General features: G+C 41.1%; 1 protein-coding gene across 3 annotated transcripts in view; it reads right to left on the reverse strand.

Annotated features, from left to right (window-relative positions):
- cdh8 (cadherin 8) overlaps positions 1-27928 on the reverse strand; it is a 374224-nt gene that overhangs the window by 85264 nt on the left and 261032 nt on the right. For all 3 annotated transcript variants that reach the window (XM_044135659.1, XM_044135649.1, XM_044135640.1), the window contains one exon: positions 3345-3639. In XM_044135659.1, coding sequence (XP_043991594.1) covers positions 3345-3639 — 295 coding nt within the window. The remainder of the gene's footprint in view (positions 1-3344; positions 3640-27928) is intronic.

Below are 27928 nucleotides of genomic sequence, written 5' to 3' on the forward strand. Positions count from 1 at the left end.
TCCCCCCTTCTGCTCCCCCGTCTTTGTTGCACTGTACTTAGACGGACGATGTGCTACACAGTGATAGTCACCTCCATTCTTCGCCATTCAGGGGAATGAAAGTCAGGGAAAAGTCACAGAAAGCCACACGTCTTATCCGACTAGCTCTTTTAAAGGAAGAACAAAAGGTCTTTCTCCTTCATTTCCCATTAACCTCTGTGCTCCTCAGCGCACAGGAAACATGGCAACCTCAGCGGCCCATGTCACATATCTCATCCGGCTGTGGGGGAAACGCTTCCTTTGGTGGATGCTGACATTCAATACAAGGGTGGGTTAGGGGGTGGGAGGGAGGTTCTATCTAGCTGTAGTCCTTGACAGATAAAGGTGGGCGTTGATATTTGTCTCGGTCTTGCTGATACCATGCGGATACAGTCTCGATAAGCGCTGTATGGCCAGAGACACTGATGAAGTCTGGAGTGGAGCAGACAAGCTCTGTAAGTGGATAACATCGTCAGGAGAAGCGGGCTGTTATGACCTCGGATTAGATTTTTTGATTGTTCGACGCAGGTGGGGCACATCGTCCCTCTCAACGCCATCCCAACCCGGCGAGCCGTCTTCTCTCACACACTGTAATTACATTTGAATACTCCCTACTTTCTGTCTGAGGTTGTTAACTTGCATGCGGCAGACTTCACTAGAGTTTGTTTATCCCGGCTCCACTTCTCGTGGACTTTATTAGTCCCCAACGCGGGTCGACACACTTCCAGAAGTCCGCAGAGTCCAACATGCATTCTCAATTGGACGGTGATGAAGAGGAGACGCTGCTGGAAGGAAAGCTGGGGGGTTATGAATACGAGACGGGAGAGATGAATGACTTTTTTCAGTTTGTTTGTCCGGAGCGTCTTTCCCTGATGCCGCAGCACATGAAAACTTAACCAGAGGAAACCCGAAGCTGAGAGGAGGGGGGTGAAAAAAGGCTTTCAAGCAAACAACTGAGCATCCGTGAATGTTTAATTAATCAGCAGTGACAAAAGGGAACAACAGTCAACAAAGAGACGCCGATTTCCATTTCTTATGCATTATTCCCACCGGCAAATCACAGAGTGCTGTCAACTGCCACTTTGCACTCTACCCCATCTTCACGGTTGTCTCTGCTCTGAACTGCCAAAACCCCTCAGAGAGCCCGAGTTCTGCTCAACCCGAGATTCTAAAGCCTAGAGCAGTGAGGATCACGTAGAAGAGTTCAGACAAAAAGAGTTGACTGTTCCTCTGTGTTTACATGGATACTTTTACAGCATCTTTTGTTCCTTTTTGCTTCCAAGCACAGCGGCGGCTAATAAGAATCAGCTAAAGGTGTCAGGAGTAAACCGGAGCTAAATCCCTGCCGTCTCGTGGAACCGGTGCAAAAGGCTGCATCGTACAGATGGGATTTACCCAAACAGATTCCGTTACATACCTAACACCATCTGCCCTAGAATGTTATGTCACCTCCATGACAGGTTACAAGAGGCAGCTCAATGAAGAAACACAATAACAAGCACATAACGCCAGGCAACAGACCTCAGCTCTCTCGCCGAGCTCCTCCAATGTCAAAACCGCATCAAGACATGCACTGATCGCCTTTTTCCTGCTGATGGAAACATTTTTCTACAAGACCCCTGGCTCCTTCAGGGTCAGTGGTGAGGTAACACTGAAGCAAAGTTAAATAGCAAAATGTTCCAGTGACTGGAGTTCTTCCCCGCCTGTATGAGCAACACATTATCATCCTACAGTGGTCATGTAAATGCAGGAAGTGAGAATATAGCGATTCATTAGTAGGCGATACAGGGTCTAAAGCAGGGGTGTCAAACTCCAGTCCTCGAGGGCCGGTGTCCTGCAACTTTTAGATGTGTCTCTGCTGCACCACACCTGAATAGAATAATTAGTTCATTAGCAAGGCTCTGAAGTACTGATCTACACAAGGAGGAGGTAATTAAGTCATTTCATTCCAGTGTTTTGTACCTGTGGCACATCTAAAAACTGCAGGACAGCGGCCCTCGAGGACTGGAGTTTGACACCCCTGGTCTAAAGGGACGTGTCTACAGGTTTATGTGGCAGTTGTGTAATGGTACTCTATAGCTACTCTGTCATTTAGGTTGCTTTTCCATTAGAAGGCCTCCTACAGCTGCACAAACTATGATTCAGGCTATTTTGTTGTTGAGTACGGACAGTTCCACCTCTGTGCGGTCCAGACATAAAAAGCAGTTATTGTGCCACTGTCACTAGCGGCTTCATCATATCACCTTAAGGAATAATGCACACATCAGTGATTACGCTATGATACAACTGGGTCATACTTGGTCTATGGTTGCTTGGCATTTCCAGGATATTAGCCAGAGAAATGGATGACAGGAACAAGAAGAAAATGTTTAAGGATAGCTAGTTAGTGGAATTATAGTCTTTAAGGAGTCATGTTGACAGACACCTGAACGCTAAGGTCTTTAGAAAAACAAGTATCTGCCATGTTGTTTGAAAAAATCATGTAATACACATGGCATCGGATTCAGAAAAGTTTTCATTCACATGAACCTGCATAAGTTAAAATCCTCTGTCAGCCAATCAGATTGCTTCAAAACAACCACCACTTCCTGTTGGGAATTAAACATGACACTAAGGGATTTATTTGCATGGACAGATACATAGACAGATAGACGGGCTGAACTACTTTTATATTAGAATATAATATTATAGAGTTGTTTTTATAAATTTCCACTTTGGTTGGAGTTTTTACGAATAACTGCTTTTAGTGATATTAAACTGAGTTTTCGAATAAAAGTTCAAAGCGCATAAAGTGCATTTGTTTTTTCAGATATCTATCTTTGAGGAAGTTATTGAGGACAACCGCCAACAAACAGCTGGAATCTGCAAATGTCTGAGATGCCTTCTAAACAGGCTTACAATAGCCTATTTTAATTATTCAAACACTAACTCTATCCGACCTGCATTAATACACACAGTGGAAAGTGTCTCAGCACAGCTGCAGTAGCGCTAACATTTTGGCCATGTTTTGCATAATTTGCATGTCTTTGTAGATAAGCTGTTTACAGAGGGCCAAGTTGGAACTGGGTTTGATCTTGACCCCAGTTGTGAGGTCCCAGCACTGAGCTGTGGGTTGAAGTCTCAGAGATTTGACTCGATTCATCATTCTTGTGCTTTCCCTTGCCAAAAATGCTCATCACAGAAACTTCTTCCCTCTTGTTCTGATTCTCTCATTATTTCTGAGAGATAGCCCATTAGAGATCAGCAGTCTTGGAAATCTCACACACTGATTAGGGCTGCCGCACAAGGCAAGGGGTTAGAAATTAGGTCTGTCAACTGTGACTTACCAACAGCAGACATTTCGGGAACAGACGCGCGGTACGGGCCTTCGATGAACTGCGGCGGATTGTCGTTTATGTCCTGGACTTTGATGATAAACTCGGATGGTGGCTCCAAAGGCTCGTCTGTGTCGGCGTTAATGACCTGGGCCGTTAGCGTGTACTCCGCTTTCTCCTCGCGGTCCAGCCTCTTCATGGCGTGGATGTCACCTGTTAACTCGTTGATGGCAAAGATGGTGCCTGCCCCCTCGCCTGCCAGGACATATTTGATGTTCTTGTTGCCCACATCCAAGTCTGTGTGTAGCTGCAATCAAAAGGACAGGTAAGAGGTCATGTCAGGAAGAGGACTGGAGAAATAAATCAGGTTCACCTTTCTGCATTAAAGAAAGAATGTTCACACATCCTCTGCATCTGATCCTGACTCAGCTTTTTATTTTTTTGCAAAGAAGAGTCGACAAAAGTTCTGTGGAAAGCTGGTAGACTTACTGTATATCCCAAAAGACTTACAGATGTAATTTCAACAGAAGGTGGCGTTCAAGCAGGAGGCTAAACACAAACACACATTTCTCCAATTTTTCTTCATAATTCTTTCATAAAACATCTATCCTTTGCTTTTTACTTCAATATTATTTACCCTTTGTGGTTGTCTTTCAATAAAACCATTATTGATCCCATGTTGAAGTTTGCAATAGGGAAAATAAAATGGAAGTGTAGTCATTAGTGGGGTATGGGTGTGTTTCAAGTTTTGTGCATATCCAGGTAAAGTTTCCGACATGACTGCAATATGTTGTTGTTTCTGCTGCGCTTCGCTGAAAGAAACGTTGCCCAGATACTAAACGTGGCTCAACATTGCCTAATCTTAACTAAATGAGGCCCGCTGGGGACAATGAGTTTATAAGTAGTGCAGGAAATGGACCATAGCCTACATAGTTCCTCGTTACACATCAACAATGCATCATACAAGAACACAATACCAGGTAGAATGCTCCCTGATGTCTACAATTCACAGAACAGAGCGGCCTGGTTGTGGCCTGGTCATATTATACAGTATGACAGGGCAAGAATCAAGTCCATGAAAAAAATTTGAAGAGGAATCATTCCTCGTTCATTCGCTCAAATAAACAGTCCGAAACACGGTGGACAGTGCTGCATGCTCCTCATTATTTTTATGATTACGGTTTCATTAGTTCACTAAAGCTGCATTACATGCTAAGCTGAGTGGTTAGATCCCACTCGCTGCACAGCCTGGTATAACTAATGAGGCTGACAGCGCTGTGTAAGACGAGGAGGAGAAAGCCTGAGCTGGGCTGGGTTAAAAAAGTTAAAGCTACAGGAGGAAAAAAAAGAAAGGAAAAACAGGGAAATGGAAAGAAACATGAGAAGAAAGCAGTGTACAAAAGCAAAGACGTTTGACTTTATTCAACTAAATACATATAGCACTTGCGCTACTGTGAGCTTCCTTTCACATAAGCCTCCTGATCCGTGAGGTGAGTGATTTTAAGAGAGGGGGGAAAAGACAGAGCTGACTGTTCCTGGGGCTCGGCTGCCAGCTCTCACCTTTCAGACGGTGTTTTGTTAACATACGGGCCTCTCAAAAGACGTGAACGCGCAACGAGCTCATGGGCATGAATCAAAACATCTGAATTCAGCAGCTTTAATTTCATCGCCCTGACAGCGTTTCGGTGGGGGATTCCTGTGGGAGCGTAGCCGGGGTGCGGAGTAGCGAGGCGGGGATCCGTCGGCGAAAATCCCAACCTCTGGAGCTCTCCCCGCGCGGCGCTCACACCAGCCAGCTTTTATGCTTTTGCCGTCTCCGAGGTGTTGTTTGAAGACACTGACGAAGCACATTCGCTTAAATTGTCACACCTTGCACTTTTGTTTTCCTAATTGTGCCATCATTTCACATGAATGATGTAGCTCATTAACACAAATGCCTTACAACATCCTGCACACCGAGAAACTCCAAATGAGCTCAAATTAATGATGGTCTGTCATCTTTTTCCCCCCATGTTTTTTTTTTTCTGTGTGGCTATTTGTGTCTACTCTCATACATGCAAGTCAATGTTTCCGTCACAGGGGTTGAGTTAGATGGGAAACATTGTATTCAACTCGTATAAAGAACTGAGAAAATGTTTCTGCAACTATTAGGCTTTTATTGTTTGTGTCTGACATCTTGTATACTCGTTGTCAGGTGTTTAGGAAAATGAACATCTCCACCGCATAGTTTTACCGATAATATTGTACACATGGGATCGGTTTTCAGAAAGGTTTTATTCAACATGTAAAGTTTTCATCATTATATTTAAAACATCGCCACTGAGCACTGTTTTAAATATGCCAAACCCATAGAGGGCAGTGTATCGCAAAACTAAAATCTATCAGCCAATCAGAATGCTTCAAACCAACCACAACTTCCTGTTAGGAATTAAACATGGCGCATCATGTTTAATTCCTAGACATAACGGGTTGAACTGCTTCTAAATGGAGTGTTAGAATCTAATGTTAATAAATCACAAGATGATGTCGATTGGGTCTTGTATCAAAGAAAGCACCTGAATATATCGGCACGTTATTCGTTGTTATATCAGTGGGACCCTACATCTCCATTTTGCCATGAACTCATGCAAACACAAATCCAGTTTTATGTCAAGTCTCAACGTTGGTTGGAGTTTTCATAAATAACAATTTTTAGTGATATTAAACAGTTTTTTCTGTTGGTGAAAGGTTAAAGCGCATAAAATAGGATTTTGTTCCCCAAACTAAATACATTTAGTCGCATCGCAGTTGAGGAATTTTGACCTGCTGTTCTTTGCAGAATGGTTTTGATTCATCCACACTGAAGGGTTTCCAAGCATGAAGGTTGAATTTGGCGAGGGCTCTCCATAACCTCCATTTTGTTTTGGTGGGCCATTCAGACAAGCGGTTGCTAGTTTACCTCAGCTCATTGTCTTGCTGCATAACTCAGCTGTGGTTGAGATGAAGCTCATAAACTGAAGGCCAGAAATTCTCCTCCAAGATTCAGCAGTAGAGAGAAGAGTTCACGGATTCCATCAACTGCAGTAAATTGCCCAGTGAAAGTCTGATTTTTTGTTTATTGACAGCTTTAACCAAGTTTCTTTCTTCTTAGACAAGAGATAAAATTTACCTCATTTTCCTCGAATTTTTGGAGAACACTGTCGCACATATTGTTTGTTTTCAGGAAGTTATTTATTCTTCTCCTCTATATTAATATGCATTTAAATTGCTTGTTTGGTGACCTGGAGTATCCGCTGCACATGAGAAAGAGCTGTTGTCCAGCAAAGCAACTATTTGCTGTCCTTGAAGTTGCTAGATGACGTCATTGCCTAAATTGCATATGTGACTCTGTGCGATCCAGGCAGCGGAAGAAAGGAATATCATCTTGGGCAAAACAAAAAGTGATTAGGAATACTCTAAATATGTTTATATATAAGCAAACTTTCTAAAATAAATTACTTAATAATGTTAATGGTTTGGCTGAACTCCAATAACAGAAGAACATTGTAAGTCGCTTTAGAAAAAAAGTCTCTAAACGGTTCTTAAAAGTCGCTTAATGTACCAACAAATTTGCTAAGTTGGCAACATTGCAAGAAATAACTTGATGTATAACAAAAAATACATTTTATCCATGTAACCCCAAGGGCTCCATAGTAGTCAGACCTGGGTGTAGATAGAATAACAAAAAATGTGTTAAATTTTAAAGTCATAAGCTGATATGGTGGGTAAGATTTGACAAACTGTAGAACCAGGTTGGTTTGGATCCATTTTTCATCATAGAAAAACAACTTCTTCATCCACTCAGGTTGTCTTTGTCCAATGTTAAATACTTCTTCAAGCCACTCCATATGTGGCAAAGCTCAATAATAGGAAGGAGGTAATTCTGAACTACTATGGGTTAAAAATTCTTGTCCACTCCAAAAAAAAATATTATAAAAAAATATGGTGGAGACAAGTTGTCTATGGCAAGAAGCCATTTGTCTGCATCTTTAAATTCCTGATTGATGAGTCCCGACGGGGCTGAGAGTGGTGGACACTTTCTACATTCAGTTCCATGAGAAAGCCCATTCTGCTGATTGCTACTCCCAGGAGAGCTGATATGCAAACCTTTAATTGATAAGGTTGGTTGTTTTCAAAGTCATTTCCAAAGTATTGACTTTAATGCTTCTGTTTGTTTTGGCATTACGAACACAGTGATGTGTTTGTTGAGCATTTTTGCTGAAGGGTGAGTCACACTTTGACCTCTCAAGTTTGAAAAATCGTTCTTATCTCGAGTGTAAATGTGTTAGCAGTGGAATATCTCTAAGTCTCTAAGTATTTACACACACAGTGAGCCTGCAGCAAAGAAAATGATTCAGATTGGTTATACCTACTCAGGAGAATCTTAGTTAACTCTTCAAACCCTTTAAAATGTTAATATCCACAGAAATGTCCAAGGTCAAAAAGAAATACGGCACCTCCAACTTACCTCTGAAGTCAGAAATTAAATCATCAAATCCAACTTCACTGTGTTCCAGGTGAAAGCTGGAACACAGCACAAACTGAGCACAAACTCATGTAAACAATGCAACATAATATTTAAAGATATTTTATGATATACAAGTTTGACAAAAAAAAAAAAAAAAACCTGTTCATTTCTCCAGCTATAACAAATCATTAAATGCATCGGAGTTACATTGGATCTCAGCGCTTCCATGAGGTTCTAAGGAGTTCTACAAGAGCAACAAGAAAACAGTTAAAGTAAAGAATGTTTCCAAAGAAACATGATTAGATAAAATACAGCTGATTAAATTATCTTTAAAAAGTTTCAAAACAAAAAAATGCTGCAGCACACTTTCATTAATCTAATGTGGATAAAAGTGAAACATTAAAAACATAAAGCTGTCTATAAAAGTACAAACTCTTTTGCTGCTTTTATAAACCAATCACAGTTTGTTCTATTAGTTTGTATTTTTGTGTTTTATTATGTAAAGCACTTCGAAATGCCTTGCTGCTATACAAGTAAAATTTGATTGATTGATTGATTGATCATTAAGCAAAATCTGGCTTATAAAAAACATAGAAAAAGTCAGTAGTCTCAAAATCAAAACATATTTCTACAAATGACAAAAAAATGACTAGAAACAGGGTGAATAATTATGCAATCACTTCTTCTATGTGAAATATTTTGACTTTGCAGAAATCATTCTTCACTGACATTTTTTCTCAGAAAAGCAACATTTTGTTGAACGTGATTAATTTGTAGAAGCAAACTTTTTTATACGCAGTGTAAATGCATTGGTACATTAAGTAGCTAGATAATCCAAAATAGTTCTTCCTGACATCCCCGCTGCCCCTGGCCCTTCATAGATCACAAATAAAGTTATGTAAGCTTTCATAAACAAAGCCAGCACCGTTTTCCAGAAGGTAACTCTGTCTGGTCCACCACTGGATTCACAGATAGTCTTCCTGTGACATGTTTTATCATGGCGGCCATTGCTGGATTCTTCTCATCTAGACATATTTTTCCAAATCAAACAAAAACCCCTGACGAAAATTGAAGTTGAACAGTGGAGTCAGCCAAGATATTTCTGGTTTCAGTTGCTGTGATTCCAACCAATCCTCATGCAAATTTAAAGCAAACTTGGGAAATAATGTGAATTAGGTGTGTTTTCATTGGTTTGGGGTAAATTAACCAGGCTGCATAAAGTGTAATTTCTTCAAAAGTACAGGTTGCAAAGTAGCATGGCGCACACATTTTGGAGAAATGGAGAGAGTCCATCCCTCAGAGCTGGAGTTTTGGGCTTAGATATTTTCCAAGCCTTCCACCATTACCAGTAGATTCGCCCCATCCCAGCCTGAAGTGCTTCTTGCAGGCCACTCTAGGCTCCAGTTCTCCACAATGAGCTGGAGGAGGTAGAACTTTTTAATTTCTCTGAGTTTCATACTTCTGATAAGACACAAACCTAGAAATGAATGGTACGGTTCACTACATCAGAACGTATTCGCCAAACGTGTTTCTGTCTCCCTGTTTGTGCATTCCCTCTGTCTCTGAATGGTCAAAAACCACCTCAAGCGTAGCAACTATTGTGAAATTGAAGAAGTTATTTAGGATTTTCCCATTTTCATCAACATTTTCTAATGCAATACTTCAAAAATGTGTGTAAAAACATTGATGGAACCACGTCTTGTGAGTCTATTACACGGGTTTCAGCTTTGTCTGTTCCACTGTTACTGGTTCCTGCTGTGCCGGGTTTATCTTGCAGACTATCAGACTCTGCTCTTGGGTTAAATGTGTGAGCTGAGGAATCTAAGAAAAAAAAAATTTCTGTTGTTGTCAGAAAGCGAAAATACACTACGCTGGGCAAAGAGATGTGACATCTCTCCAACCAAAACACACTTTTGAGAAGTGGGGGCAATTTCAAAGGCTGTTATTTTCATCATCATTGTGACTCAGCTTACAACACCGCATAGATGCCTCAGTGGCTTAGTGCCCGCATTACAGTTGGCGACTAGCAAAAAACACAAAGGCCGGATGAATCTTCTCCATTACAGAGGGGCACGTCATGTTCTTTCTTTTGGAAATGAAAAGTCACACTTTCAGTCATCGTTTTGTCAGAAGCTGTGACTCGATTGCCGCTTTCTCTGAAAGTTGAGGTGAGGATGCTGTAACTAGCCGCAGCTCTCAACGCTCCTCTGCAGGACTGTGGTCAGCCACTTCTTAGACAGTCTTCACACTGGAATGCCAAAATGGTCATCAAAGAGTACAATCACAGATAGATGGGCAGGAGGGAAAAAAGGAAGAAGACCATCACGGGTCCTGGTCATTAGGCGAGTTGCCTGGGAAACTCCAACAACCGGTGACATTCGCTCCAGCATCCAGGAAGCAAACAGATAATAGATGACACGAGAACGCAGTTGCAATACGCCATGCAGACTTTTGAACACGGGGTAAACAAAGCTAATGCGCCCACTGGCATGCCGTTATTGATTTAGTATTTGGCAAGAGGCAATATTAATAGAGATGCTAGCAGTCGACTTTCGGTAAAGGCAAACCAGACTTTAAATCGGAGCCGAGACGTAAAGCCGTTGTCTTCCAGGGGGTTTTGTTCGCTTTGTAAACAGGGAATTCATTATTCGGTGAGAGAAAATGTAATTCATCACATGGCATCAGTGAGTGCGGTGGGTGTGTTCAGGCTGGAAAGGTTTTATTGACTCCTTCACCGACCGCAGCCTCTGCTGTTGAAAAGACAGACATCCATACATCCTGCGACTGCAGCTCAGACTGATGAAGTAAGCCTTTGATGAATGAAGACGGGGTTTTTTTTTTCTTCCCTAGCAGGGCTCTCCGCCATCGCATACAAACACGTGTGCACACCTCACGACTGCAGCTCCCAATCAGGCGGGGGCTCAAATTGGGACTGCTTATCCTGCCGGGCGGAGGAGGAAATATGTCAGCCCCGAGCTGAAGATGAGCCTTTACAGCAATCACTTGAACAATCACCGTCCTAATGAGATAGATTCTACAGATTCCACTCCCACATACCCAAACCCACTCCCCGTCACGGGGCTGGATTCCTCTCCGTGTTGCCCCCGCTGGAAGAACTAATGATTTTGCTCCTTGTCAGGCCAAATGCTAGTTAGGACATGTGCTCCTCCTATGTACGTACCAGCAGGGCTGAAAATGGAGAGGCAGACTGAAAGTGAAGAGGAAGAGGGAGGAGATGCTGTCACTGTGATGAAGAACAGACTGCACACAGCGCGTCAGGCCGCCGTCTCCAACCTCGACCTCGGTTAGTATTTAGAGGGGGTCGGAGATTGCCTCTGTCGCCACATTGATTTGGACACAGAGTTTAGAAGTGACGGAGGAAACTAGACTTGAGTGAGAGTACCAATGAAGAAAAGACTGCATTTAGTATTAGAATTTACACAAGAAACATCCAAACAAATCTGGTATTATGTGAAGAAAGTGATTAACACCTAATCTTACTAACTTGTTGTTCCACTGTAAGTTAGGGATGCTTTTAAAGGGGCAGTATTATGTAAAATTTACTTCTTTGAGCTTAATATCATGTTGTAATGTTATTCCATCATCAAAAACGTAGATGCGTAGAAAACAGTAGCTAAAATAATCTTGCTACAACCAAGATGTCCAGAACAGAATACCATCTCTGAACATGCATCACTAAAAACTATGCTACGAATAATGGTGAGCATCATGCTTCTCTACAAAGTGCTGCTTTAGCTTCCACACTTGTGCAGCCGGGCGCCTGTTCCTTTGATTTATACGCAAAGTCAAACTTCTGCCACAACAGCGACAGACGATAACGTCGCTTCTCTTGGTCCACTGGGTTCATTTTTGCATCCAAATATTTTCCCAAGGGACGCTGAAAAAGACTAAGGTTGTGTTCAAGTTGTGCTAAAAGGAGTTAGCTGCTCAGTGGAACTTTTAAAATAGCATCTCAAAGCTGAACATGCTGCAGACGTTCCCGATGCTAATGTTAGCGTCTGCAGTCCACATTTCTCTTTGTCATTCCAGGAATGATAAAGAGTTCCTGAAACATTGCACAAAGTCTGATGGATAAGTAACCTGGATAATAGATTAAAAGCAATAAATATATTCATAGCTGAGCTCATTTGTCTATTTATTCAGTAAATTAGCAGCAAATGTTGCTTATTTTGTCAATATATGGTTTTTGATTAATTGCAATTGATTACAGGCTCAGCAATTAACTCCCAACTAAATGCATGAGCTATACATCACTTTTTTTCTGTCTAAATGAGAACAGAGGCAGAAGGGGGAAATGCTTAAGTACAGTTACATCTGACCATCTGCTTTACGGTGTGTTGGCTCTAAATGTCATGTTCAGTGCAGCACCGACACAAAAAAGCGAAGACGGTCTCATTAAACTACGGTTATTTAACACTTCAGACTTAATATAAGGGGAAATTACATACTATCCATTAAAAATGGACCGGATGCATGTTGTTATGTAAAGTGCATGGGGACCCCGGGGCCATGCACAGTTTCAGGCACAGCACCTTTTTGTTGCAGCCAGATGTTGACTTTTTATATTCAGCTCAGCCGGTCGTTATGTGCCCTACTTTTCCCCTCGTTTGGTCAGCGTAATCCAGCTCCACAGAACAAATCCAAAAAAAAAAAAAAAAAAGTTCATTGGAGACAGCTTCACACTGCAGTGAGGAAATCAACAGCGGGTAATTCATTGCCAAAACGGATAAAATTAGAGCTTCTGTGCCGCCTTCGGCAACCGCAGCCCAAATAGTTACTCCGGATAGATTCTGCTCAAACACGTCTGGAAATTAATTGTACTTCCTCCCATTTGTTGGATTTTGACTCTTCTAATTACACGTACATGAATAATCTGTAATTCTAAATATTGCAATAACATTTTGAATGTACGGAACAGATGGCGCGATGCATGATATATGATACGCTTAGCTATTCTTGGGAACATTTTCCCTCCAGTATGTCTCCTGGCACACAGCGGTTTATCAAATTGGACACAGAAGTTCCCTTCGGTTGTGAAACCGCTGTAGATTTTACCGGAGGAAGCTATATGCAGTAGTAGTGACTGAAGTGAAAAATAAATATGATGTACATAAGAAAAAATTATTAAAAAGAAGCAGCTTCTTTTAGAACTAAAGACATTGAAATGTTCTCACCTCTTCCACTCTTGCCAATACAAACGAGGTCAACTGTAAAGGTGTTAAATAAACTGATTTTCCTCTAAGTCTGCCGGAGTTGTTTACCGAGAAAACACAGTGATTTTCATGACTCGCGTAGATTGAAGGAGATTTAAAATTCTGGGTTATCTGCTGTCCTTTTGCCACAGGGCCACAGAGGGATCGAATCAGCAGAGATTTGCAAGCATCTTTTGCAGGAGGGCGATAATCAATACCGCTTCTGTGTGAGGTCAGTCACAGTATTAATGGAGGCCAGAGTGGAGGAACGGGTTCCTTGCATGTTTTCCTGTTCGTTTATTACCAGTGCAGACACTCGCGCTTTACTGAGACAATGGGAGAGAGACGCTGGCGCGACCCCGCCACAAGCAAAGGTGGTGGTCCGTAATTGAAGCCAGGGCAACTCAGAAAAGGTACAGCAATTACAATCAGCACTGATGCCATCTCCACAGTCACGCTCAAATTCCTTGTAGAGTTTTAAAAAAAATTTTTTTGAGTAAATCAGTGGAACTCTTTTTTTTTTTAACCCACTGCTTACATCCTGCATTTATTTTTCTCTTGGACGACTATGAATTAATGAGACAAACCAAAAAAAAAAAATTGCTGGATCTGTGTGCAATCTGTGCCAAGGTCGATCCGAGCTAATGTGTTCCGCGTCCATCCCTGCACTCTGAGCAATTGCGCGCGTGTGGCATTCATTGCCGCCGGCGCTTTATTGCTTCTGGAGAATAAGTCAAAGTCAAAGCAGCTACCTTCTGTATACGAGGGCAACGCAATTAGATTTAGCCACCCATGAAAAGCGTTTTGCTTGTAAGTCTGGGAAAAAAAAAAGATGCAAGGATGCATTTTAACCGTCGGACAACATGGAGTTACAGTGGGACTGTGGGTAGGGAGACGGGCCCCGGGGCCGCTGTTGATTCACGCTGCTGTGTTTTGGTGTCAAGCTTTGACCTTTCACCTTAGTCATGCTCATGAGGCCTGTCATTACCCAATACTGACAGACTGATGATGGGAAGCATTAGACCTTTTTAACCTGATTTTAACCCCAAAAGTCAAAAAGTGTACATTTTAGATGACACGTTATTTAAATAGATTTTAATGCATTAAAAACTTGAATGCAAATTAATCTTTTATTTTTGTCCTACGTCTAAAACTCCTGAGTCAGAACATTTGTATTTGAGTGTTTCTGGTACATCCATAAATCTGATGCACAAGTCAAATTTAAACACACATTTCAACAAAGTTGGTGCTTTTTTAAAAATTTCATCTTTTGAAATGGTTGCATAATATAAAACACACAAAATCAATTTTATAAATTAGTATGTAGTAGTTGTACACAATATAGGAATATCAAATTTCAGCATTGTGTGTTTAGACAGCATGCAATCCAAATCTATGAGAAATATGGGTAATGCATACAAAATCAATTTATATTATATGTATGTATTGTGTTTATATATATAACATTTTCCATGGAAACACAAAGAAAAAGCTGTTTTTACTTTATTTTTACTCCCCCAGACCTGTAAGTGGCGCCAAACGTGGAGTCAGCTGTAAACATGACAAGAAAGCAAGAACGCCAAACAACAAAGCCTGAGACTTTTAAGTTAAACAAAATCGAGCTTCTTTGTCACATAAGGTTATGAAACTAAACCTACAAGAAGAACATGTACTCAACCATTGTCGTTGTTGGGCTAATACCTCAAAACTTTTACCAAAAAAAAGCCTTTTTCGCACTTGAGAGATTTTCAATCTAGAACCTGTTAAAGAAGAAGGGAAAAAAAAAACAAGAACCTTCCTGTCTGGACATTGGCCTGACTTTAATTTCAATGAGAAAGTTGAGTCGAGTCCTGATGAATCTTCAGTCGATTATGCTCTATCCATCCATGCAGCGGTGGGACTTCTTTTAAATAAACTCACCATGTGGTTAATCATAAAGAGAGAACAGGAGGAAGCCATTATGCGAAAGAAGGCTCTAAAAGCAACAAGAGTGTTTCACTGACTGTAAAGAGAGAGAGACAGGGAGAGAGAGAGAGAGATGGATTACCAGATTTAAATACAAGAATGTCAGAAAAAAATCTCAAAGAGAAGCTGAATCTGTGTCCCAAAGATGTTGGAGACCGGGTTGATGAGCGCTGAATTTGGAAAATGAAAATATCCCTCAGAATGGGATCAACAATAAGCCTGTGTTCCTGTATTCAGCTGTGCTCTTTGTAAGAAAGAACCGCATCAAAATAAGGCTTTTATATAAACACTAATAAACTACAATATTGCTTACCAACACCAAAAGCTTTCAGAAATGCAAAAACAGGCCAATAAAGGAACCGCTTGAGACACAGAAGAGATGAATCCTTTACAAGAACCGAACTTCCTGTTGCCGCTCTTGGCTACATCGTGACATGGGTATGGAAATTCAGTTCACATCCGCTAATTCTGTTCCTATTGTTCAGCAGGAGCACAATCAGGTCGTTCATTTGTGTTTGGCCTCTTAACACCAGAAAACGAGTCCACTTCACAGCGGCTCCACGTGTGTGCCGCGAAGAGTTCAGCAGCCCGCCAAGAAAAAGCGGTAATTTCAGCAAAACAAACAGCAGAAAAAAAAAGAAGAGAAGGAGGCATTGTGAAGAATAAAGAGACCCGCGCTGGGAGCGCGCGCAAATGAGCTCAGCTAGTGGAGCTGCTGGTCCCACGCTGCGTTCTAGAACAGAGAGGGGAGTTCTTGGTGTTAACCTCACCTACTGTCATTACCCTACCCGTGGGCTCCGGCGCTCATCTGTACGCGTAGCATGCCGAAACGTAGGTGGAGGGAGTGGGGCGCTAAGCAAAACAAGCTTAATCAACGAGCACAACAGTTTTCTCTTTCTTTCTGTGCGGCTGTCCTAATCAAATCAAGGAATGAGATTGATTTCACGAGGTGCAGATGGATTCCGTAGCAAGTCTAATTCAATGTGCCGCCTCTCCACTATGATGCGTGTTTTCTCGGCCCAGATGGCGCTGCTCGGGTTTGTGATTCACATTTTAGTGTTTTATTCCCCCCATCCCCTCCTCTCGCGCTCTCCTTTCTTTCACAAGCTTTAGATTTCTTTTTTTTCCCGCCTTTCTTCACTCACGGTTTAGCCATGAAGTAAACGAGCGTTGAGCAGCTGATCGTGTGATCTCGATAAATGCAGGGAGCAACACACACGCCCACTGGTGAGTTTCGTGGTGCAAGTGTCGAAGAGTGAAAGCTAACTGAATCAGTAAATGAACAAGTTACCAGTCTCAATGAAACCCAAAGTCGTTCGTATGAGGGGAAGATTTATCTGTAAACGCTACAAGGTTAGGAGAAACTGGTGGAAGCTCAATGAATGGGCTATATTAGTGTGTTCACAAATCTAATAAAGGTTTCATAAATTACAAATTATGTTCCACATATTCTGCCCTTTAGTGTGAAATAACTTTTCATTTTTGAAGAGGCTAAATATTCAAGTTTTTAAACCAGAGTACATTGAAGATGCTCAAGGGCGTGAAAAATTAGGCGGAGTTATTTGTCGAATCGGATCTAAATATAAATTTATAAAGTATGTTTTTATTTGGAGTCACGTTCAGTTGCAGTAAACTCTGTCTAAATTCTAATGTATGTCGCCAACAGATATTTTATGTCAACCATTTTTGTGAAGTGTTGAAGAAGAAAGTACGAGTTGTGTGTGACGAACCAAAGGCTGCTAGTTGTTAGCCTGTTAATGGCTTTCTCTAGCTAATCTAATGCTAATAGTCAGCAGAGGGGGTAACTGGTGGGTGACCAGCATAGGCATGCTAATTACCAGTCTCTCCAAAGTTAACGCAAATGAGTTATTGCTTTCTGAATTGCCTTCACCGGCCGCGCAGTTAGTGGTGCCGTCCGATCAGTAACTAAAGCTGGTTACTGAACAAGGAAATGGCCACCGCTGGGGGCGTAATAGTCTTCATTTTGGTGCCAATACCATGCTGCCGAAAGTACCAACCAGTTAGCAAAAAAACTTGGTCAACATTGGCTGTTTCAGGATGACACTGGCCTTAAACACACAGTTGAAGTGTGTGTCAAATATCTTAATCAAGAGTCTGATAGAGAATTTTTGAAGAGAGCTAACCATTAGGGTGGTGGCACAGAGGCTTTTCTACTTCTAACATCTAAATCATCATAAAGGATAAATGGAGACGTGCAAAACGCTTTCAGGAACTAAGAAGACTGTTTGGCTGCTGTAATAGCCAATAAATCCTTTTGATTATTGAAAAGGGTATAATTAATTTTAGAAATTACATTTTTTGTTATAAAGTAAATTAAAAACTAAGATATTTATTTTTTTTAAACCACAATGACCCTCTTTGTATATCTTTTAAGAAATGGCTGTTTTGTTTCCTAACAGAAATAAACTTGTTGGTTCAATGAAAATGCATTGACTATATATTCCATATGCTAGGTGCATGAATCTCTCTATAAGTCTATACTTTTCTTCATATTACAGTTAAATATAAGCATCTGAATGATCTAATACAGCCGAGACTCTTGTTTATGCTCTTTTCATGGTTATGTAAACGTCTTGGAGAAATAATTATATATTGCCCCATACCAATGGCGATGTTGTCGACTCATACTGTAGAGACATCATGCACAGAAGAGACACATTCTGTATAAATGTGAGCAGTTATGGAAAAACAAAGCATTTCAACAGTAAGTTTATGTCTTGCAGCATGTATAATTAAACAGAAACAAACCTGATCAAAAACGAAGCCAAACCTCGTCGATGAAACATCCAAATTCAGATTTCCCTTTGCCCTCCAATATGCCTAATTCCAAATGTATTTCATATAGAGTATATATAGACATGTTCAAATTTCCATAATTGGGAGGGCACGCAGCGGCGGAGCCACTGTGCGAGGCTTATTCCTGTGGAGAAATGCAGATGTGCTCCACTGTGCCTGTTCGAGCTGTCAAAGTCATTGTTCTCAACCTGAGAAGTCTTGCAAATTAGCTGGTTCCAATGCCAGCTGCCGGCGCCGGCAAGGCATGCATTGCTGGTGTGGAAGGCTTCTGCAGGTAGCGAACACAATGACTCTTCTGTATGGAGGCTTGGGTAATGGGCTCTGACAGCTTTAGCTAAGCACTTTTGTTTGTCTTCGTGCAAATTCTTCCGCGGGGCTCTTTGTGAAGAATGCCACTACAGGCAACTGCATTATTACGTTTATCACGCGCGCGCCTTAATGAAACGCCATCGCTCCAGTCCCTGTTTTTTCAGTGCAAATTGCAATTTTTTATTTATTTATTTTTTACCTGAGCAGAAGTTAAACTTTTGCAGATTTTTTTTCTTCTGCATGAGAAACTCACGGCAACTTCCAAACTTATTTTCCACCCATTACTTATCTTATTAGTGCATCTCTTACTTTTTTTCAATTGAGGCTGATGGAAAACAGGTTTTGCTCATGCCTTGGAATAAAAGACAGTGCAAATGAGGGCTTCATTGGCCATATTAATAATCATCTGTGCCTTTTCCCTTTGAGAGGCCTGTGATATCGAGTATCATTAGACATGCAAATAACAGCTCCATTTTCCCGTCCCTCGGATTAGGACGGAAAGAGAGAAAAATGAAGAAGAGGCATGGCGGTGGCAGAAACAATTAAGCCATCCTCTTCGCGGAAGCACTTGGCAGCCGGCTTCAGACTGGTAAAGGGGGGAAGGGGGTGGAGAGTGGGGGGCAGTCAGGGGTCCACTGGCTGAGCGAGTCAACACGTTTTGCCGAAACGAGCATGCAGTTGCACCGAGGATCGCTTTAAGATGTCAGATCACCTTGGAATGGATGCCAGACACGAGCACAATCGCTCCCTCCGTGTGTCGTGATGCCACTGCTCCGAAGTGGGGTTGTGCAGAGAAACTGAGAGGCAGAGGAGAACAAAAGGAGCAAGAAGAGGAGAGGAAAGGTAAACAAGAGGAATGAGGCAGAGAAATCTGGATTTCTTCCATTGTGGCGGACAGTGACAACGTGTTCCTTTTATCTCTGCCCCTATTTCCAGATGGGTGGCTATACACTGCACTGACACTTCTCACTGGCTTGGTCCTCTTGCTAAAAGACTCAGACTATTAATTGCAAGTAAAATTTTTGGGCTGAATGAAAAAAAGGGGTTAAATGTACATGCAGTGCTTTGAGAAAGTAAAAGTACAGCTTATAAAATGAATAAACTTGAAAAGTTTCTGATTTTTTATCTCTTATCTCAGGAAGCGAAGCTATTATATTATCTAAGTCCATCCGTCTTCATTATCCGTTAGCCATAATCATCACAATTACTAGAAATAAAGCCTTGAAATATTTCAGTGTATCCAATGTATCTATATACTATATGTTCCAGGCTATAACTTTTATTCAGAGTTTGGCTGGTTCTGCAACTTATAGTACAGAGGGACTGATTTTTCCCTTTTACTGATGACTTAAATATTCATTCATACTGACAGACATGAACCAAGGATTAAACGTTACCGTCTGCAGCCACAAGAAAAGCTGATGGCAGGCTGAAAGCTAGATGCCCAGAGATGGAGGAACGACTCCACAGTTGGGTACATAAAGAAAGTTCTTCCGGTGTTCTGACAATCTGTGCTACCTCATCAGGTTTTCCTTCTGTAGCGCGTCTAGATGTCTATTTCTATCTGTCAGTGAGACCATTCAAAACTGCTGGAACACCTGATGAAGCTTGTGAATGCTGCAGTTACGTTTCCACACTGATAACTGCAAAGGGGATGAAAATCAATAACTTTGCAGGCAGACCTTCGTCATGTTACTGCTTCATGCAACAACAGCCTCTATCATGCCAGTTTACCACATGCGTCTCTGCTCTGCTGTGCACTTCGCTGGCAGACTGGAGATGTTCCTGACCTCCAGCACAGACATCGGTGTCTCATAAACCTCCAGTTAGTTGAGTTTATTTCCAATAAATTCACAGAAACTATGTCATGTCATTAAGGTCATATTTTCCGACTGAAGAGCAGAAAATATGGGGGTATGTGAGTTTCACTTTCCGAAATAAGGGACAAAGTGAGAATTATCATCCAGAATACACGTGGAACAGTGGTAAACCTTCTCAGGAGTGGCCATCCTACCAAATTACTCGTAGAGTCCATCAACAATTCATCCAGAAGGTCAGACATTATCCCAGAAGAATATCTATAGCACAGCAGGTCTCACTTGATGACCAGAAACAAATTGGTCTATTTATGCCAAAACGCCACGATGAGGCCATAACTCGAGAAATGTGGGACCTTTTGGAAGGTACGCATTCTGTTAAATATGGTGTAAAGCAGGGGTGTCAAACTCCAGTCCAGGAGAGCCGCTCACCTGCAACTTTTAGATGTCCCTCTGCTGCACCACATCTGAATAGAATAATTAGGTCATTAAGGCTCTGGAGAACTGATCTACACAAGGAGGAGGTCATTAAGCCATTTCATTCCAGTGTTTTATACCTGTGGCACATCTGAAAACTGCAAGACAGCAAAGCATCATCATTATTGAGTATAATATCCTGGAGCTGCTTTAGTGAGTCAGGAATGGATGTTTTGCTGTAAGTGAAATCACCAAGTCTTTCTAAAACTTCCACCTTGTCTTAGAAAACCCTTGAGGAGAATATCTGGCTATTTTGTGACCTTAAACTCAAACGCACTTGGGTTAGGCAGCAAAACGATCCAGAGCACACCTGCTTCAGCTTTCTCAGATGGTTGGTCCAGGCTAGTTTGCAACCTCTATATCTTTTTGTAGCCTGGTTGAACCAGCAGTTGGAAACACGCATAATATGGATTTTGTTTTATGGGACAAAATGCATATTATTATAATATGCATGAGTGAATTTTGAACTTCACTCAAAATTCATGTAACAAATTAGATAGAAATTCTGGCACAAGCAGTTATCACTTTCCAGTAGTAATTTCTGTTTTACATTGAGTCCAATTGGTTTGCATAACTTATTTTCCTTTAACTGAGATCATTTTAGAAAACTGCTTTTTGTATTTACTCAGCTTTTCTTTGCTATTAAAATGAGCTTAATGATCTGAAACATTTAGCTATGCAAAAAAATAGTAAGGTGGCAAATGTACAACTAAATATATATATGTTTTTTCAAGGTAATTACTCTTCTTCTCTGTGCTCGCCTTGAAATTGCCTCTCATAACCCATTTCCCTGATTCCCCTGTTACCTTCACTTCATTTCCAAGTTATCCTCATCTTTCTACATCTTGGTACCACTTAACGAAGCTTCCAGTGGTAGAAATAAATCAATCCCTGTCTGGTAAAAGGTTACCAAACAAAAAGTAAGAAAACAGGCTAGGTCTTGGGGGTATTAACTAGCAGCAGAATAATAAGGATTCTTTTGAGATAAAGAGAAGGTAGGTCCTCTCTGTATGTTTTATAAAGCAGAGTAAAATATTCAAGATGTGAAATCTGCAGGAGATAAAACAGATGAAGGCGAAAAGGGAGACTGTGTTTAGCTCATCGTTCCGGGCCATAAGGTCAGTGCCTAGGTCACGATGCCTCGACCCCCATTCCTCTCTGTTTTCTGCTTTATCATTCCTCTCTCTCCCCCTCCACTGCGTTCAGTCTTCCCATTGGTAACGTCAACAGAGATTTCACAGTACGGTGCATCGGCCGGGCCGTGCATGTTTCCCTACCTGCGATTTACATCAGAGAGGAGGCTCAGGGGGGGGAATCTCCTGCAGGAAAGGACGGCAGTGGAGGTGAGGCAGAGGGATGAGGTGAGGCGGATGAGGCTGTTGCCCTTGGGCCTGACATAGTAAGGCACTCCAACAATGACTTCGTCCATCACTCGGCGGAGAGATGTTTTCACAGCAAACTCTACCCGCGTGACCACATGCAGACCCGCCGGCTTTCATGTCACTCTTTTCTGACGGCAAACAGGTTTGGTAGTTATCTAGCTGCAAGTTTGCAACAACATGCACTTATTAAGGCTGCTTACTTTAAAGCAAACTATTTTGTATAACTAGTAACTAGTCTTGGGCTGATATGAGATTACACCACTGTTACAGTGATATTTATACAAATATGTAAAACGACCAATGTCAGGATTTCTATGTTTTTATTTAAAACCAAAAGCAGCAATTATTCTTACTCAACAATAAAAATATTGATATAAAAAATTTTCACTCTCCAGATCTCAGCCAAGTTTCTTCCCTACTGGGATGAACTTTCTGATTTCTAGTTTCCTTTAACTTGGGACGTGTTAAAAATTTGAACACAATCACTTTTGTCACACTTAAAAGTGCAAACTGGAACCTTTGTATTGTGTTTCTAGTACATCCGTAAATCTGATACACATCCGCTAACAGCAATGGACGATTGAGCCCCTTCTCTTGGCCCAATCGGGCTTAAACATTTGCTTAAAAAAATAAAAATTAAAAATCCAATAGGATGTTGGAAAAGACATATGTATATTTATTTGATTATTTATCCCAAAAAAAGAGTTTTGAATTAAAAATGTTGCTTGTTTTGCTGCTTTATTTTTCCACATGAAATTATTTATGGATCCAACTTGGCAAAAAGCTTGAATCTAGTCCCACCACCAGTTTTTACACTGGTAAATATTATGGAAGAGAAGGGCAATGGAGCCAAAAACTGGTTCTGGGAAAAGATTCATTTAGCTGTTGGAGGCGCTGTAGACTGAGAAATGCTGTGTCACTGCATGTTTTGTGTCAATTCTCAATCCTGTAAAGAATTATTTTGGCTAAAAATAAAGAAATATCAAAAATTCCTTCATTACACCACTGTAATGACTTTGCCACGATTATTGGTTTGTTTTGTTCAGGCCGTCTGGTATCTGTGCGTATCTTAGAACTTCTAATTTGTGAACACATGACAAATCTATTTATTTCATCTGGAGACCTGAACAAATGACCCTTATTTTCTCCTGCAGCTTTCACTGTGTGTGTGTCCTTCATTACGGTAGATTGATAGCATCCTGCTGTTGCTCACCATTAGCCCTACAGGCCTTAAAGGCTGTGACTGTCAGCTGCTCAGAATGTCAGGAGGCAGTGTAAACATGTGTCTCTGTTGTCTTCCCGATATGTGATACACCGTCTGCTCTGCTCAACCCTGTCAAGGATTTTGTCACTCAATTCCAAATGTTGACTTAACGCCAAGTGTGTCAGGGTGAAAGGCAACCCTAATTGGCTGTCTGGGGGTCTAGAATCACCTTTTTGTGTTGTTCTGACATCAGCTGTGCTTCTTAGTCAACGTTTTAAACCAAATGGTTAGGAAATCTGAATTATCTAGAACTGGTTTAAACTGAGGTGGAAGGATATTAAAAACCAAACTAGCTAATATTTGTTTGGTAGTGTCAAAATTGGTTTTAACAATTGTTCTTGACAAATCATACTTTTGTTAATGTAGTTTTGTTGTCTTTTGTACATTTAGGCTAATACTAACCCTGGTCAAAAATAATTCAAAAATAAATTAAAAAAACAGCTCCTTACTACCATTTGCTTCGTATAAAGAGTCTGAACCATCAGCTATTGAGAAACGATTGCTCGCTGGAGACGTGGACTCTGTTGAAGTTCGAAATGATTAGTTTTTAGCTAGTCCAATGTAGTGTTGGACTATATTGGACAAGATCCAGTGTTTAGCTGTTAGCCCAATGAAGCTAACTGGAAATTGTGTGTGTTGTAAACAATCCCGTATGGAGTAAGGCCATGACGTGAATGCCAGCAATAAAATATCTTAATCATTCCTCTTTTTCCAATTTTAATTGCCGAACATTTGAAAGTGTGGCCAACATGAACTACCTTCGAAGCTTTGTTTGCTTCCTCTTCTGCCTTAGCCAAACTTCAATAATTGACAGACAACAATACTAAAACAGAGCAGAAAATAAATGTCACAACTGCTCCCCCTGTCTGCTGATTGGCCAGGTAGAAACTAGAGAAATCGAGCGCAAAGGGAGAAATCCCAGACAGCGTACGAAGGGGACATGAGAAACGAGCAGAAGTGCGCAGGAACACAGTGACCAGGCTAGTCCGACAATGATAACGGTCAAATATTCACCTATAATACACACTAATTTCTTACAGAATCCTCTACACTACTTTTGAGATTAATGACATACCCCAGATAATTGTGAGCTACGAAACTTTAAATATTCTGATGTAATTTTCCAAGTTTGCTGAGAAAGCACACAAAAAGATTAAGACAAAAAGACATCAGATTAAAGATCTTTGCCAGCCTCACTTGCAACTGGACAGTATTTTATTTTTCCCTTCTCTGTTTATTTACTCCTTTGTTTCCTTTGTTGCCTGAGCGATTCTTATTGCTGTAATCCTCTCTTTTCCTGCGACTATTTCACCAAAGCTTTCCATTACTTTGAGCTCTGCCTCAGTTCTGGTTTCCCGACTGTCTTATATTTTTACAAGATATTCAGTCTTAAAATTTTGTGTACCAAATGTGGCAGGAGTGGCTCAGGAAGTTGTATGGAATTCATACAACTCAGTTGACATCTAGAGACTCATACTTCAGGGTTTCTATCAGTTTTTATCAGTTTCTATTAAAACTGGAAAATTATCAAACATAGTGTTTAAATTAAAGGCACGACTAATTAGAATCTGCATTTTCAAAACTCTCACGTAGTGTTGACTATATCATCTAAAATACTCCAAGAACGTGATCAAATTTGAAATAGGTTTCGTGTAAATATGCCCTAAAAGACATTTTTCCAAACAGCAAAATAAAAAGCCAACTTTAGAACATAATAGTAGCAATAATAACATTAAGTTAGATAAATATATTTTTCCAAGTCCAGATCTGCTTCATAATAACAAAAAACCATAATTCAAAAAGTACAGAACACTGAAATGAAAAATTTGTGGGACCTCTGTGTGACAGTCTTACTTGCAGTTACAGTTTATTTTTGAAACAGTTCAAAGACAAACTGTAGGAAGGAAATGCTTCTACTAACAACTTCTTACAGGAAACAACATGGGAACAGTCAGGAAGTCAACACAGTCACCGCTTTCTTCCACGGTTTGCAGTACAACTAGTACTTTTTTTTCTCCATTTTTCTCCCTTTAGCGGAGAGCAGGCACCCTGAAAACTGAGGACAACCAGTCAAAACTGGCTGAAAATCATTTCCATAAAATTATATTTGTATTTTTTTTTTCTGTCCCTCCACACCTGGCAGAAAATTTGCTCAACCTAAAACCCGTTCACATGTCCGGTCCCAACCCCAGCGCGCTCTCTGTTCCACGTGTTAAATCCGTCGGCGCGGCGAAACGCGCCGTCGTGGCTGTCATGTCCGGAGCTAACGAGTCGCGACACGACGTTGAGGCGACATGCCGTTTGTCTCCCGTAATAAGACATGAGAGCCCGAAGACATCTGAAGGAAGTCAGCACTGCTAAACCACTTCTTCCTGGAAAGACGCACAGTAAGGCTTGCCAGGAAGAGCTTTTTATTTATTTATTTTTGTGTGTTTTTTTCTTTTTTTTTTTGCCTGTGCATGTTCGTTTTTATGTGTGTGTGTGTGTGCAATTCAATGAATGTAAGCACACTTGCCTCACTTCCCGGAGGCAGTGTGTTCGTGTGACGGATTGGAGTGGTTGTGTGCACAACCTAGCTTGATAAAATGCTCAGAAAACACAAGCTGTTTGATGCAGTTTTGTGTGTGTGTGTGTGTGTGGGTGCGTGTGTGTGTGTGTGTGCGCGTGTGTCCTGATACAAGTCCCCCATCACCCTCCCCTCCCTCCCTTTCTGCAGCTGACTGGTAGATAGATGCTGGCTGTCACACCTGCCTGACTTTGTTCCTGCCAGATGCGGCGGGGTCGCGGGGGAAAGAGCCCAAACACTCATCAATCTCAACCACTGTCCAACGTTCTCTGGGCTCCTGCGACGGCGCTCCAATATCCATTTAGCCGCTCCAGATGCTGGCAGAAATGCTTACGCGCACAGAAACGGGGTGGCCAGGCCTACTGACCTGCATCATCAGTATGAGTGGATGATCAAAAAAAAGAAAAAAGAAAGAAATCAGAGAACGTCACAGGACGGGGAGATCTGTGCGGTAAAGGAGCTTGCGATAAATGAGCATTAGCCGTTGTGCTAACTCGCTGAGGTTGTCATCCTCAGTAGGCTGGCAGTAAAAGAAACTAAATTTGGTGTGACACCTAAATACTACTATTGGTAAGCTTCTATACTCACACAAACCAGAGGTCTATTCTTTTAATAACATTAACCTTTCAGTGGAGGAGCTTTAGAGTTGATTTGTAAAGATTGTGCTTCTCAAGTACAAGTCCAGTCATTCTTCATTTTGGTTGTATATTTATTTGCAAATGACAGTGCATTGTGACATTTCTTTATATTTTGTGTGGTTCTATATTTTGCTACAGGCTCAAACTTCAGTGCATTTCATTGGGATTTGTGTGAAACAGTAAGTAAGAGATGATTGTTTTGTTGGCCAATGTATTTTTCACAGAGAATGCTAAAATAGCGGTTATGCTAAAATGAAGCGCATGCTAACAGGGAAGTCATGGAAAACAATCATTTATGCTAAAAAAGATCTTAAACTAAACTGCAATTTATGTTAACAAGGAAATTATGATGACACATACGTTGTTCTAAAACAAGTTTCACTAAACTAGATTTTATGCTAAGAAGGAGCTATGCTGAAATAGAGTTTGTCCTTAAACAGAAGTTATTTTTAGCGTAATTTCCATTGTGGCTTTTATATTGACGCCTCTCGGCTCCGATAGAAACAAAAAAGAATTGATTGTCTTCAAACCTTTTCATAAGTAACTGTCTTGTATGTGACGTGCATTTGTATTCGGCCTATTTACACCGAGGTCCCTAAACAATATCCAGTGCAATAACATCCTTTATGAGGTTAGCTAGTTAGTAAATACTCTGGCAGTATATTAGTGTAATTTACTCCAGGGTATAAATGGCAAATGTATCTGAGGTAACCAGAGGAAGAGTTCAAAACGTAACTTTTTAGCCTACACCATGCAAAATTCATAATGTACATCACTTAGAAACACAGGGATGGAAGCATCATGCTGTGGGCATTCTTAAACTCAGCAGGGACAGGAAATCTGGCCAGAGTACAAAACACGGCCGGCTTAGAAGAAAGCCTTGTGACTAGGATGTAACCAGAGCTACAATGGAATGGTTTAAAACAGAGCTAATTTAGATGTTGAAATGGCCCAATCAAAGTACAGGCCTAAATTTAAGTTGAATATTACGCCCTATCCGATATAGCTAAAGTTTGGTTCTTTACACCAAAAAAACCCCAAAAACCACTGAAGTTTGTGGTTGTAACGTGACTTAATGCGGAAAAGTTCAGGCGGTATGAATACTTTTAGCATGCTCACCTTTAGCCACTAAACCCCGGGTGGCTCCGTCAGTCATGAGACGTGCGCCCTGACAGATTTGAGCATCATACGGCAGAAGCAGGAAAAGCAATTTCCATCACTCTGGCTCGCGCCGAGTTCTAGCAATTCCCTTGATAGGAAGCGGCAGTCGCGAGTAGCCAATCCGCTAATGGGAGTCAGGGAGACGGAGATAGCAAATATAAACCTGACAAATAAATCTTATCCTGCTGGAGTTTTTCTTTTCTTCCTTTATCCAATGCCAAAAAAAAAAAAAAAAAACATAAAAATGTTTTTAATGAGCTTGCTGCGTCTGAAATATTTATGGGGAAAATATGCGGCGGCGGACAAACACACAGAGGAAAGTTGAGCGAGACGGAAAAAAAAAAAAGAAGACAAGTTACTGTGTAATGTCTTTGGGAAACGGTGGATAATTCAAGTGGTGCTGTAATTATTGGTCACCTGCTGCTGTGGAGGGTCGCGTGTTTCAGAGGCATGCTTTCATAAAGCATTTTTTTCCCCTTTTCATTCAGTGTGGGGACTCAT

This window comes from Gambusia affinis, linkage group LG02 (genome assembly GCF_019740435.1).
Source record: "Gambusia affinis linkage group LG02, SWU_Gaff_1.0, whole genome shotgun sequence".
Taxonomy (NCBI): domain Eukaryota; kingdom Metazoa; phylum Chordata; class Actinopteri; order Cyprinodontiformes; family Poeciliidae; genus Gambusia; species Gambusia affinis.